At 44.2% G+C, this 15,623-nt stretch overlaps 1 protein-coding gene across 1 annotated transcript in view; it reads right to left on the minus strand.

The window, feature by feature from the left end:
- Positions 1 to 15,623, minus strand: part of LOC126188420 (wnt inhibitory factor 1-like) — a 100,178-nt gene that overhangs the window by 45,345 nt on the left and 39,210 nt on the right. The window contains exon 3 of the mRNA XM_049930024.1: positions 377 to 472. Within this exon, the coding sequence (XP_049785981.1) occupies positions 377 to 472 (96 nt within the window). The remainder of the gene's footprint in view (positions 1 to 376; positions 473 to 15,623) is intronic.

The raw sequence follows: 15,623 nt of genomic DNA on the forward strand, positions 1-15,623 counted from the left end.
TTACTCTTCTCTGTCGTGTTGCTGTCTGTTCATGTACTGCATTATCCTCAGCATGAAACATCCACATTCGTGAGCAGTGCTTCTGGTGACTGAGTTGTCAAGGCACAAATCGCGACCCAGACTCATAGCTTTGTGTGTAGTGACAATAACACCACAATTCGTGAGTACTGGTGTTATTTAAATGAAACCGATTTAGGTGATACAATCGACTATCTTCAGGCTCCTCTACGTCACAGGAGTAGTACGTTTCCAAGGGGAATCCTCAGCATATTTGTAGTAAGAGGACCGGAAACCGTCAGCGTCCGCGGATCTTATCGTGCGTGGTGCGTTTGGCTGCAGAAGCTGTAAAAGTCGGTAGTGCAGGTTGTCTACTTACAGTGTTGACAGTGGTCGCCGCTGGTGGCTGGCGGGCAGTGGCAGGTGCGTGGCTTGATGCACGTCCCTCCGTGCTGGCAGGCCGGCTCACACACCGCTGTAACAAGTACAGTGGTGGAATCAAGCACAGTAACCTACATAATACAGTTCACTACTTCTAAAATAAATTTGTGAGACATAGCAAGTAAATAGTCAGTAATAATCGAATTGACCCCCTCAGTCTTCATAGACATACTGCACTAACAGCACTGGATCCGAAAGTTGCCAAATATAATCCTGCCATGTGATGAAATAGTCATCCTGGGATTAAACTACCAAAGCGGAAAAATTTGGTAGTGTCAAGTTGCTGTTCTGCTGATCGCCAGTCTATTCGCCACACTCCATGTTGAAGTCCCAAACCTCTTCTCACCGTTTCAATAGGTGAGGTCGCGTTGAGACTGTTGACTATGACCTACCCGTACGTGGGGAAGTTGAGCCAAAAGCCGTCCTTGGACTTAAGTAGCCTGTGTGTCCTAGGTAATATCACTAACTGGATCGTCGACCTGTCCAGTAAGGGAACAGAATACACCAAATGTAAATGTGAAGTTTTAAAATTTGCGTTTCAGCAAACGTTCTCACAGGAAGATAACACTGACGTCGCAGTAACTGAAAGAATTGAAAAGAAATAAGTCGCCTGGTTCGGATGGAGCCCCAATTTGGTTTTACAGGGAGTACTCTCTGGCATTGGTCCTAACTTAATTTACATATAGCAAATCTCTTTCCCAGCGCAGACTCCCAAGCGAATGGGAAAAGTGAGTGTAAAAACCGAAAAATTACAGGCTGATATCCACAACGTCGGTTTACTGAAGAATTCTGGAGAATATTCCAATTCAAATGTCATAAACTTCCTGAGACAGAAAAGGATTTATTTACAAAACAGCAGTGATTTGGAAGGCGTCACTTGTGCGAAAATCAGCTTGCCCTTTTCTCGCACTATGTGCTGCGGAGCTGTACCCTTTACAGACAGATTTCATATTCCTAAGTTTCCGGAAAGTGTTCGGCTCATTGCCAATGGACCCGGGAAGGTAATAACTGGTAGTGGTACAAGGTACCCTGTGGCATGACCCGTATGGTGGCTTGCGGAAAAGATATGTAGATCTAGACTTACATGTACATGAAGATGTAAATGAGTCATCGTCCAGTTTCACTTAGTTATGCTAATACGATACTCTCGAATAGTTCTGTATATGCTTCGTTGGAATGGTCACAATGAAAAATATTTCTTTCGAATACCTGAAAAGCAAGGGTACCTGATCCACTGTCGACTAATATTAAATATTTAATGTTCATTTTCGTCAGCTAAGAAGTGAATAGCTACAAAGTAGATAAATATTGTCACTTTTGGATTTTAAGACTGACATCAGACTTTTTGCAAATCAGATGTTGGATTTCTTGGAAAATACATTGTCCTCATGTTCGTCTTTTGATAACCAGAATTCAGATAATAAATTTCTTCCTCTAATTCGTTCAGGAACGATAAAGTCCATTCCCAAGCTAATGTTGTACCATTTGTAACGAAAATAAAAAGGAAACTTTAGTGTACGTTTCTGAAAATATTAATCTCTCAGACTTATGAAATCACGATGGAATTATTTATGTATATAAATCAAGATTGAAATCTTCATTTGCTCAAATTCTTAAATCTCCTAGAGCTCTTCACCAACTGCTTTGAAATTTTGACACAACGTTGCATTCGAATACGCATCATTTTACAGTATATAAATACAAATATAATACACAACATTGTTAGAAAAAATCTCGAAACGTTCTTGACCGATAAACTTCATATTTTTACATGATACCCTAATGAAAATTCAGATGCACATAAGCTATATACTTATAATATATGTTATATATAAATACATGTATGATATATAGAGGAGAGCTCTTGTTACGAAAAGCCTCGAGAAATTTTTGATCGATTTATTTCAAATTTTTACACTTAATTATAAAAATATTTGGTTGGACATAGGCTCTATATTGTTAAATATATGTAACAATATATATATATATATATATATATATATATATATATATATATATATATATATACACACTCCTGGAAATTGAAATAAGAACACCGTGAATTCATTGTCCCAGGAAGGGGAAACTTTATTGACACATTCCTGGGGTCAGATACATCACATGATCACACTGCAGAACCACAGGCACATAGACACAGGCAACAGAGCATGCACAATGTCGGCACTAGTACAGTGTATATCCACCTTTCGCAGCAATGCAGGCTGCTATTCTCCCATGGAGACGATCGTAGAGATGCTGGATGTAGTCCTGTGGAACGGCTTGCCATGCCATTTCCACCTGGCGCCTCAGTTGGACCAGCGTTCGTGCTGGACGTGCAGACCGTGTGAGACGACGCTTCATCCAGTCCCAAACATGCTCAATGGGGGACAGATCCGGAGATCTTGCTGGCCAGGGTAGTTGACTTACACCTTCTAGAGCACGTTGGGTGGCACGGGATACATGCGGACGTGCATTGTCCTGTTGGAACAGCAAGTTCCCTTGCCGGTCTAGGAATAGTAGAACGATGGGTTCGATGACGGTTTGGATGAACCGTGCACTATTCAGTGTCCCCTCGACGATCACCAGCGGTGTACGGCCAGTGTAGGAGATCGCTCCCCACACCATGATGCCGGGTGTTGGCCCTGTGTGCCTCGGTCGTATGCAGTCCTGATTGTGGCGCTCACCTGCACGGCGCCAAACACGCATACGACCATCATTGGCACCAAGGCAGAAGCGACTCTCATCGCTGAAGACGACACGTCTCCATTCGTCCCTCCATTCACGCCTGTCGCGACACCACTGGAGGCGGGCTGCACGATGTTGGGGCGTGAGCGGAAGACGGCCTAACTGTGTGCGGGACCGTAGCCCAGCTTCATGGAGACGGTTGCGAATGGTCCTCGCCGATACCCCAGGAGCAACAGTGTCCCTAATTTGCTGGGAAGTGGCGGTGCGGTCCCCTACGGCACTGCGTAGGATCCTACGGTCTTGGCGTGCATCCGTGCGTCGCTGCGGTCCGGTCCCAGGTCGACGGGTACGTGCACCTTCCGCCGACCACTGGCGACAACATCGATGTACTGTGGAGACCTCACGCCCCACGTGTTGAGCAATTCGGCGGTACGTCCACCCGGCCTCCCGCATGCCCACTATACGCCCTCGCTCAAAGTCCGTCAACTGCACATACGGTTCACGTCCACGCTGTCGCGGCATGCTACCAGTGTTAAAGACTGCGATGGAGCTCCGTATGCCACGGCAAACTGGCTGACACTGACGGCGGCGGTGCACAAATGCTGCGCAGCTAGCGCCATTCGACGGCCAACACCGCGGTTCCTGGTGTGTCCGCTGTGCCGTGCGTGTGATCATTGCTTGTACAGCCCTCTCGCAGTGTCCTGAGGAAGTATGGTGGGTCTGACACACCGGTGTCAATGTGTTCTTTTTTCCATTTCCAGGAGTGTATATATATAATATAAATGGGAAAACGTTGTTAACAAAAATCTCGAAATGATCTCGACCAATTTACTTCAAATTGTAATTAAACATTAAGATGGACGATAGCTATATATTTAGTTACACAACAATATACAGGTTTTCTGTCAGAACTCACTCCAAAGAAAATGCTATTCTTGCCTCTGCTGTGATTATGTGCGGTTTTGTTTCTTGCAGTCAGTTTTAACTACGATGAGCACAGTTTTTAAACCGTTCAGTAAAGTAGCTATTCCTTACGTATTCTTACTCATTATATGTACCATTAAACAAAATTTGAGTGCACAACAATGTGCAATTTTGTTTACTTCCTTGCAGTCGGTTATCACAGAAATCATGAAAGTTGTATTTATGACTTATCAGGTTATAACTAGTATACTACATCGAAATTTGAATTTGTAGTGGAAATAAGCATAGCTCAAGATGAGAGAGAGGGGGAAGAGAGTGTGGACACAGAAGGAGGATGGGAATGAAATGGGGCGCTAAGAGGAAGAAGGAGGAGGTCGAGGAGGAGGAGGAGGACAGAAAGAGGGGGGAGAACTTGATGGGCAGAGAGAGGATACAGGATGAGATGGGCAAGGAGAGGGGAAGGAGGACATAGATACATATTCAAGAACTTCACAGCATTGCCGGTTTCGTTAGTATTTACTACACATTTTTCCTTCCAGGTCCTCCTATTTGCACTCGCCCCTTTGACTGCAGTTTCATTTGCGGTGCAAACTGATCGACCATTACCAATCGATTGTATCAACGTTTTATTCCTTTTTTAAACTGTCGTAGAGCTGAAAATAAATTTGTTTACACAGTTGCCTTTCGCCAGTTGTCAACAAATGCTGGAATCACCTAACTAAACAACTTAATTCACTGAAGATTTATTGTTGCAACTGTGCATATTGAGTACATGATATGACTGCGTTTACCGATGAATAGCTCAAGCGGTTCTGAGGTTCCAGGTATATAATTATGCTGAAACATACATTTTACAAGGGGAGGCGACGACGTTTAGGTCAAGATTTATTTCAAACTTTGTACTCTTTTAGTAGACCATTAAAAAATCATAATGGGCAAGTAGTGAGGTGCACTACGCTGATAATTCCGAGAAAATTACTAGAGAAGTTTGACGCGTCTATTATATGGTTATATAGCTATGAGTAGATACCAGACGTTAGGGTTCGTGGTGGTCAAGTGGTTAGCGTTCGAGATTTGGAAAAGAAACGTGTAGGAAATGACGGTTCGTCTCCTGTTCGAAATTAATTTCTAATCTATGCTATCGAAAGAAACAGATATTTTTCAAAATGTCTGCGAGGTGTGTTTTCCCTTAGAAACCCTGAAAAATCCCAGTTAAGTGCTGAAAAACTAAATTAATTCGATGTAGTACATGCCGTTTCAATTTATGTTTTTTATGTCTGTATGACAAATACTATCCAGCAACGTGTGATGTCGACGGCACATATGACGAGTAATCGTACTCTTGTGATCTGGCACACTGTACTTACTATAACACTGCATAACGTTATTCGCACCACTGTTTATCGTGGTTTGACTTGGGATTTCCAGGCCTGTCCTTCTTCCTTGAAGATTTAATGAAAAATAGTTAATAGTCAAAATATCACATGAAATTCACTACAACCTCATGAAAAGGCACATGTTTTCTTTTCATCGTATTTCCTCTCCAATGTCATATAAATTAAATAATGTGACCAGCGAAGAAATATAGGTTAAAAAATAAGTGTTAGCAGGATTCATCTACATCTACATCTGCATCTACATCTACATCTACATCTACATCTACATCTACATCTACATGATTACTCTTCAATTCACATTTAAGTGTTTGGCAGAGGGTTCATCGAACCACAATGATACTACCTCTCTACCATTCCACTCCCGAACAGCGCGCAGGAGAAACGAACACCTAAACCTTTATGTTCGAGTTTTGATTTCTCTTATTTTATTTTGTTGATCATTCCTACCTATGTAGGTTGGGCTCAACAAAATATTTTCGCATTCGGAAGAGAAAGTTGGTGACTGAAATTTCGTAAATAGATCTCGCCGCGACGAAAAACGTCTTTGTTTTAATGACTTCCATCCCAACTCGCGTATCATATCTGCCACACTCTCTCCCCTATTATGTCATAATACAAAACGAGGTGCCCTTTTTTGCGCCCTTTCGAACCGTCGATTCATTTTCGACCTTCTTGCAATGCGCGAACACTAACAACTTGTCCACAATGAGTTCTTACAATGCGTACCTTTGCACTGATACATCAGTTACATCATAGGCGCATAAAACTCCTCTTGCTATTTTCTCGAAATTTCCAGAGTAGTGCACTTTACTACTCTCATGTTATGCTGTTTAAATGGCTTACTAAAGGTGTACGAAGGGTGAAGTAAAACCGAGATCCCAGCGTCGTGACCCCCCTTCGTTAGTACGGGCTGTAGCCTCCACGGACGGCAATTTAGGCGATGACTCTGGCATGCTGTCCTGGGCTACTTTGTGCCGTAACTGCTCATTCTTTTCAAATAGTTTTGTAAGAGTTGTTGGCAGACGAGTACCACGGGTCTCTTCTCGTCCCATCATATCCCATACTTGTTCGATTGGAGAGAAGTCCGGAGATCGTGCTGGCCAGAGACGTTGCTGCACATTTCGCAGAGCACATTGAGTTCCACAAACAGTGTTTGCGCGAGCATTTTCTCTTGGGACAAACATCTCCTTACTGCTGCAAGAACGACTGAACAATTGGTTCAACAACGTTCAGCAGGTACCGAGTTCTGGTTAGCATCCCTTCCAGAAACAACAAATATACACGAGAGTTGTAGCTTGGAGCACCCCAGATCGTAATGCCTGGGTTGGAGCCAGCGTTGTTTTCACTGCTTAAGACCACAGCACGCCATTCCATCTTTCAAGAAACGCTCTGACGGCACCAATCGAGAGCTGTGCACCTTGATGCTGAAGCGTGATTAGCAGACTGGCTAGAGCTGTGCTTGCCCGTAGTTTCACTACTAATAACGAGTTTGCAACAGTTTATGTTGACGCTGCGGCCATCAAACGACAACCCAGCCCCAGATCTAAAAAATGGTTCAAATGGCTCTGAGCACTATGGGACTTAACATCTATGGTCATCAGTCCCCTAGAACTTAGAACTACTTAAACCTAACTAACCTAAGGACAGCACACAACACCCAGCCATCACGAGGCAGAGAAAATCCCTGACCCCGCCGGGAATCGAACCCGGGAACCCGGGCGTGGGAAGCGAGAACGCTACCGCACGACCACGAGATGCGGGCCGCACCAGATCAAAGCAGATACGAAGAAATTCTGCTCCTAGCACATAGCATGTCGAAAACAGACATCTGGAAGACTACAGTAGTGTGTGTTTCTACTGCAGACATCCTGCGCACGTTTTACGGTACTGCGATGGACGGAGGCGAGTTTTCGACGACTACTGAGTCACGAGACTTCAACTGTCACAGCAGTTCAGTTCACGCCTGTCAACAAAGACAATTGCAGCCAATCAGTGGGTCGAAGGCCATCGTCTTACAACCTGACGGGCTCTAGTGAACTGAGGGACTTCCATTTCTGTGAAGTCGGACGCTTATCGTCGTTAAGGGATGTCGTCAAGGGATAGTTTAGGTGCCACGAGAGTGTTACGGAGATGCTCAATAAATTCCAACGCTGCAAAAGAGGTTGTGCATCGCGGAGAAATTTGCTATTCTAATTCCGAGAGAGCACTTTCCAGGAAGAGTCGGGCAACATATTACATCCCCCCCTCCCCTCATATAAGCCTAGAGTACTGCCACGAGAAGAAAATTCGAGAAATTAGAACCAGAACAAGTGCTTGCCGACAATAGTTCTTCGACGCGCTAGCGGAGTATGATGTAGATGTAGAAGTAAAACTAAAGGACACTATGTTCCATGAAGCGAAAGCAACTGTGCAAAAATTGCAAACGAGAAATACAACCAGACGATAGGCACATGCACTGAAAGAGTAACTATGAACTGCCTTTTTAACAAAAGGCAATCATAATGTTGCCAACGGCCTTACCGCAGTGGTAACACCGGTTCTCGTCAGATCACCGAAGTTAAGCACTCTCTGGCTGGGCTTGCACTTCGATCGGTGACCATCCGGTCTGCCGAGCGCTGTTGGCAAGCGGGGTGTACTCAGCCCTTGGGAGGCAAACTGAGGAGCTACTTGAATGAGAAGTAGCGGCTTTGGAAACTGACATACGGCCGGGAGAGCGGTGTGCTGACCACATGCCCCTCCATATCCGCATCCAGTGACGCCTGTGGACTGAGGATGACACGGCGTCCGGTCGGTAACGTTGAGCCTTCATGGTCTGTTCAGGAGGGGTTTAATTTTAGTTTTTATTCATAATGTTATTTTCAGATATGACTTCCTGCAGGCGTCGGAAGCACTCATACACTTTGAAAGATGTTTGGTGTTGAAGACATTGTTTTCTCACACGAATCAACGAGAGGAGTTCCAGTGGTCAATCGAATTGCTCAGTTAAACTGTCAAGTTTTTTTATAGCAAAAAGCTATTTACACCACACAAAAGAAATCTGCACGCCAGTGATGATCGAAATCGTTCTAGTTGATCAACGACAACTTCAGATCGTTAACTGTTATGAGCAGCCTCTACTCACCTCTAACTTCAGGAAGGGCAGCTTAGTGTTGTCGACGAGGAATCGTCTTCTGCTACCACTACAGACAATGCAGGGGAGGAGGTTCTTACCATACTGCCTATACGAACAACGTGGGTTAGTGATACCCACTTTTCGGATTCTTTGCATTCGGGAGTGGAGAAAAGAGAGACAAAGCAGCCCACGGTGAAACACCATTTCAACACTGCGGATCATGCACTAAGTAGCCAGAGCTCATATGGAGCGGCACCTGCTGAATATCAGGTAATTTTGGACGTATTGGGGAAGATACTGCAAGAGGACGTCATATAACCTCGAGAGGGTCTTTGGTCCTCTTCCGTGGTCATTGTGATGAAGGTGGCTGGCACACGGTGTTTCTGAGTTAACTACTGACGCATGAACAAAATCATCAAGAAAGATGTCTGTCCATAGTCATGCATTGATGGCACATTGGATTGCTTGAAAGGTGTATTTCCACTGATGACAAGGCTGTTATGGAAAATTCTTCTTTTGTAACACCTAAAAGCGTCTGAGAATTTACAGTTATTCCGTCTGTACTTTGAAACGCTTCAGACGACTTCGATTGTATGATGAACAACCTACTTCGACACCTTAAATGGACGGTGTCTGAGTTGCCTGGACAACATTGTCATTTTTATAAAACATCAGAAGAACATCTGAGCTGCCTAACAATCATCCTGAATTGTATTCAGACTATGTGCCTCCAGTTGAATCAAAAAATTGCCCTTTCCTGCCCAGAAAATAAAAGTCTTGTGACATGTAATGAATGGTGATAGAATCCATCCCAGTCCACAGTAAATGAGAGCAGTCACACATTTCTCGACTCCTCAGCACATTACTGAAGTGAAAAGTTTTCTCGGAACTCTGCACGTACCACCGTTTATTAAGAAGGGGCATTTGTACCAACATGTTGGGTTGGGATGGGTGACCATCCGGTCTGCCAAGCGCTGTTGGCAGGCGGGGTGCACTCAGCCCTTGTGAGGCAAACTGAGGAGCTACTTGATTGAGAAGTAGTGGCACCGGTCTCGTAAACTGACATACGGCAGGGAGGGCGGTGTGTTGACCTCATGCCCCTCCATATCCGCATCCAGTGACGCTGGGGGCTGAGGATGACACGGCGGCCGGTCGGTACCGTTGGGCGTAAATGGCCTGTTGTGACGGAGTTTAGTTTAGTTTAGTTTGTACCAATGTATGTCCGTTGCTAGAAATGCTGCAGTGAGAGGCAAAATTTTCCTGGAACAAGGTGTAAGAATAATCCAAAAATCTTCGCTTGTCCTAAAGGAGACGCAAATACCTTCTCCAGTCGTAGCATTTTATAATGAGAATGCTGAGGCAGAACTTCACAACAAAGCTAGCAGTTGTGGGATAGGTGCAGTTATAGTGCAAATTGAAGTAGGTGCTGACTAGCCCGAAGAATCAACTGGTAACCTTGGCAGTGAGACTTCAGGAGGATGACGTCACAATAGTACACAATCTGGACGCAAGCACAAGGACGCTGACTGCTGTCAACGACTCCTTTGGCGGATCACAGCAACGTGGATGAAATCTCAGTCTTCGCTCCAATAAATGATATTGCTGCGTAACAAAGACAAGATCCAGCACTATTAAAACCACAGAATTGATGAAGAAGGAGAAACCAACCGAAGAAAAATTCTCATTCATAAACGGAACGGTATATAAGAGTAACTATGATTCAATGCGGCGAAAATGGTTGCCCGTCATCCCAGCTCATCTACGGCCAGTTATAGATGTACTCAGACCCTCCTACATTGGGTCACGTGGTATTCATGAAAACTAGAGACAATCAGACGCAGGTATCCCTGGCCAGACCTCTACCGATCCGTCAGATACTAAGTGATGCACTATAATGAATGCCAGTGATGGAAACACGCACCCCAGTTATACTCGAGGCATATGATACCAATCCCGCTTGCAGCAGCAACATTCCATCGAACTGGAATCGACCTCATGCGGAAGATCCCGAAGTAGACAAACGCAAGCCCGTATTCTGTGCTGTCTATCTCACCCCTATCCTGTCACCAAATCTGTGCCGACTGCCGAAGGTCTATAAATTGCAAAGGTTCTAGCAGAAAACATCATTTTAAAACAAGGAGGACCCAGTGTGACGATTTCTGATGGTGAAACATTTTTTTCCAGTGGAGATAAGTATCAGAGGTAATTTTCATTTTGACGTCACCCATAGTATGACAACTGCCTATCATCCACGACGTTCGCGCACAACACAGAGAAGCCGGACACCACATGTTTCACGCTTTTCTTTCTGCTCCATGATCGCTTGGTAACGCAATGCACCAGCCAATGAGATGTAGAACAGGAGTCTTGGTATGGATTTTTACGCCTGTCTGGAAAGCTGGACTATCGGAAAAGTTACTACAGCGCTACTTTCCGCAGTATCGTAACCATCGTCACTTGTCGGATATATATATGAAGTATATATATATGAAGAAGAGGAAAACGCAGATACGCAGTCAATATTCTCCGCGTGAAGTCCAACTATAGTCCAGAAGCTCGTATCGATGATTGGACTTTCTAAGAAATTGAGGACCCACTCGAATATAGCAGTGTTTCGACAGTAGGGGCTACGTTTGATGTTCATCATAGAGAAAAGAATCTAACATCACGATCAGAACGCAAGGATCCGGCAGCGCCAACTTCCAGAGGACCGTTGACAAAATCTGCACGCAGTGCGCTCAAGTTAGTTCCAATGAGAACTTCGAAAACAGCCTCCACAGGGGGAACAACGTCACGAAGTGTGGTTCATGTAGTGTGGCATAGTAGTTACCACAACTGAATGACGAGAGGCAGGCAGTCGAGCTAGACTCGATTATCACCAAATGATTGTTATTTAATATATATTCTTAATGGCCAGTTCTTGACATTATGACGACTTTGCAGGGCCATACTGGACGATCGATCGGTCGGAAAGAGGGGTGTTAAATACTCATTCCTCTTCGGAGACAAGTGCACAGCGTAGGCTGTAGCCGCCGACGGCCTACCCGTGACAGAATGCTTTCAAAAGACTTTTCGCCATTCACTGTACGGCAGTAAGTCGTCCTTGTTGAAGCGCATCCCTTTGAGATGTTTGTTAAACCGACCAAACACTGGAAGTAACAGTACGACATATCCAGACTGTAGGGCGGCTTCTCAAGCTTTTCCCCCTTGAACTTGGCATTACGCTGAGGTCTGGAGCGAATTCGACGTTCTAACCCATCCAAAGGTATTTGATTGGATTCAGATCAGGACTACAGTATATGTCTAGAAATTTAATGTCACCAAACTACTGCCAGTCGAGTGGCCGAGCGGTTAGAGGCGCTACAGTCTGGAGTAGCGCGAGTGCTACGGTCGCAGGTTCGAATCCTGCCTCGGGCATGGATGTGTGTGATGTCCTTGGGTTAGTTAGGTTTAAGTAGTTCAAAGTTCTAGGGGACTGATGACCTCAGAAGTTAAGTCCCATAGTGCTCAGAGCCATTTGAACCATACTACTGCAGACCGCACAGAATGGTGTAAAATGTGTTCATCTGCTTTCGAATTTATCTTTTTCCGAAGTGTAGTAACGGGACCGCACCGTAACCACGAACAACAACCCCACATTATATCACCGCTTCCTCTGTACTACACTTTTGGTACTACAAATCATGACAAGTTTCGTTCCCCCCACATTCGCTAAACCCAAAACCTTCCACCGGATATCCGCAGGGAAGAGCGAGATTAATCACTCCAAATCATTCTTTTCCAGTCATCCTCTATCAAATGACGTTGATCTTTACACCAACTCAAGCGTCGCTCAAGAAAACATACTCGATTATTTTTTTTTTTTTTTTTAGTCATCAGTCTTCTGACTGGTGTGTTTCAATGCGTCACGAATTGCTCTCCAGCGTCAACCTCTCCATATCTGAGTACCACCTGCACCCTGCGTCTTCAGTTATCTGTTGAACGTATTCTAATCTCTGTCTCCCCCGTCATCGTTCTGTCCCGTCTTGTTGTAAGTGTATTCCATATGTTCCCTCCTTCTCTGATTCTCCGATTCTGCGGAGAACCTCTTCATACCTTATCAGTCCACTGTCCTCTCTTCTTTTTACCTCTATACGCAGAGTCACTGGGTTCACCGAATTGTTGGTAATACTTCGGAACTCACGACTGATTCCTTTCACTGTTTTCATATGACGATTTAAGGGGTATCTGTTGAGAGGCCAGACAAACGTGTGGTTCCTGAAGAGGGGCAGCAGCCTTTTCAGTAGTTGCAGGGGCAACAGTCTGGATGATTGACTGATCTGGCCTTGTAACACTAACCAAAACGGCCTTGCTGTTGTGGTACTGCGAACGGCTGAAACCAAGGGGAAACCACAGCCGTCATTTTTCCCGAGGGCATGCTGCTTTACTGTATGGTTATATGATGATGGCGTCCTGGTGGGTAAAATATTCCGGAGGTAAAGTAGTCCCCCATTCGGATCTACGGGCGGTGACTACTCAGGAGGACATATTTATCAGGAGAAAAAAACTGGCGTTCCACGGATCGGAACGTGGAATGTCAGCTCCCTTGGTCGAGCAGGTAGGTTAGAAAATTTAAAAAGGGAAATGGGTAGGTTAAAGTTAGATATAGTGGGAATTAGTGAAGTTCGGTGGCAGGAGGAACAAGACTTTTGGACAGGTGAGTACAGGGTTATAAATACAAAATCAAACGGGGGTAATGCAGGGTTCGATTTCATAATGAATAAAAAATAGGAGTGCGGGTAAGCTACTACAAATAGCATAGTGAACGCCTTATTGTAGCCAAGATAGACACGAAGCCCACGCCTACTACCGTAGTACAAGTATATATGGCAACTAGCACTGCAGATGACGAAGAAATTGAAGAAATGTATGATGAAGTAAAAGAAATTATTCAGATAGTGAAAGGACACGAAAATTTAATAGTCATGGGTGACTGGAATTCGGTAGTAGGAAAAGGGAGAGAAGGAAACGTAGTAGGTGAATATGGATTGGGGCTAAGAAATGAAAGAGGAAGCCGCCTGATAGAATTTTGCACACAACACAACTTAATCATAGTTAGCACTTGCTTCAAGAAGAAGCCTGGAGATACTGACTGGTTTCAGATAGATTATATAATGTTAAGACAGTGATTTAGGAACCAGATTTTAAATTGTAAGAAATTTCCAGGGGGAGATGTGGGCTCTGAACACAATCAGTTGGTTATGAACTGAAGATTAAAAAAGAAGAAACTGCAAAAAGGTGGGAATTTAAGGAGATGGGACCTGGATAAACTGAAAGAACCAGAGGTTGTACAGAAATTCAGGGAGAGCATAAGGAAACAATAAACAGCAATTGGGGAAAGAAATACAGTAGAAGAAGAATGGATAGCTTTCAGAGGTGAAGTAGTGAAGGCAGCAGAGGATCAAAGAGATAAAAAGACGAGCTAGTAAAAATCCTTGGGTAACTGAAGAAATATTGAATTTAATTGATGAAAGGAAAAAATATAAAACTGCAGTAAATGAAGCAGGCAAAAAGGAATACAAACATTTCAAAAATGAGATCGACAGGAAGTGCAAAGTGGCTAAGCAGGGATGGCTAGGGGACAAATGTAAGGATGTTGAGGCTTATCTCACTAGGGGTAAGATAGATACTGCCTACAGGAAAATTAAGGAGACCTTTGCAGAAAAGAGAACTACTTGTATGAATACCAAGAGCTCAGATGGAAACCCAGTTCTAAGCAAAGAAGGGAAAGCAGAAAGGTGGAAGGAGTATATAGAGGGTCTATACAAGGGCGATGTACTTGAGCACAATATTATGGAAATGGAAGGGGATGTAGATGAAGATGAAATGGGAGATACGATACTGAGTGAAGAGTTTGACTGAGCACTGAAAGACCTGAGTCGAAACAAGGCCCCAGGAGTAGACAACATTCCATTAGAACTACTGACGGCCTTGGAAGAGCCAGTCCTGACAAAACTCTAACATCTGATGAGCAAGATATACGAAACAAGCGAAATACCTCAGACTTCAAGAAGAATATAATAATTCCAATCCTAAAGAAAGCAGGTGCTGAAAGATGTGAAAATTACCGAACAATCAGTCTGATAAGTCACGGATGCAAAATATTAAAGCGAATTCTTTACAGACGAATGGAAAACCTGGTAGAAGGCGACATCGGGGAAGATCAGTTTGGATTCCGTAGAAATATTGGAACACGTGAAGCAATACATCATTTGAAAAATTATTGAGGTATGCTACCTCTATGGCCGCCTATAATTGCAAAAGTGTTGCCGTTGAAGAATTTTGTGCATAAACCGAACTCTCGATTATGTCCCATAAATGTTGCGTGGTTGACTAAATCATTCACTCGATTTGTCCAGAATGTTCTTCAAGGCAGTTGCGAACCATTGTGGTATGGTAACATGGCGCATTGTTATCCATAAAAATTCCATCGCTGTTTGGGAATTTGAAGCTCATGAATGGCTGCAAGTGGTCTACAGGTAGCCAAAAATAACCATATCCAGTCAATAATCTGTTCAGTTTGACCAAAGGAGCAAGTCAGTTTCATGTAAACATATCTCACATCCTTATGGAGCCATCACAAGTTTGCTCAGTGACTATTTGACAGTTTCGATCCATGACTTTCTGGAATCTGCACCATGATAACCATACCATGAATCTTACGAATTGAAATTGGGACTCATATGACCAGTCACGGCTTTCCATTCTTCTAGGGTCCAATGTCGCACTGTTAGCGGAGGCCTCACGTTAGTCATATGGTGCCTAGCCCATTAACGCCAAATTCCGCCGCACTGTAGGAACAGACACGTTCATGATACTTGCCACATTGCTTTCTGTTGTTATTTTACGCATTGTTGCTTGACTGTTAGCACTGACAGGTCTACGCCAACGCCGCTGCTCTCGGTTATTAAGTGAAAACACTCGGCCATTGCATAGTCTGTGATGAGAGGCAAAGCCTGAAACGTGGTTGAGCCGTGCTGAGGCTCGCGTTGGTGCTGTTTGTAGGTTTCCGCCCTCTTTTGGAGGCC

The sequence above is a fragment of the Schistocerca cancellata genome, chromosome 5 (genome assembly GCF_023864275.1).
Source record: "Schistocerca cancellata isolate TAMUIC-IGC-003103 chromosome 5, iqSchCanc2.1, whole genome shotgun sequence".
NCBI classification, from domain to species: domain Eukaryota; kingdom Metazoa; phylum Arthropoda; class Insecta; order Orthoptera; family Acrididae; genus Schistocerca; species Schistocerca cancellata.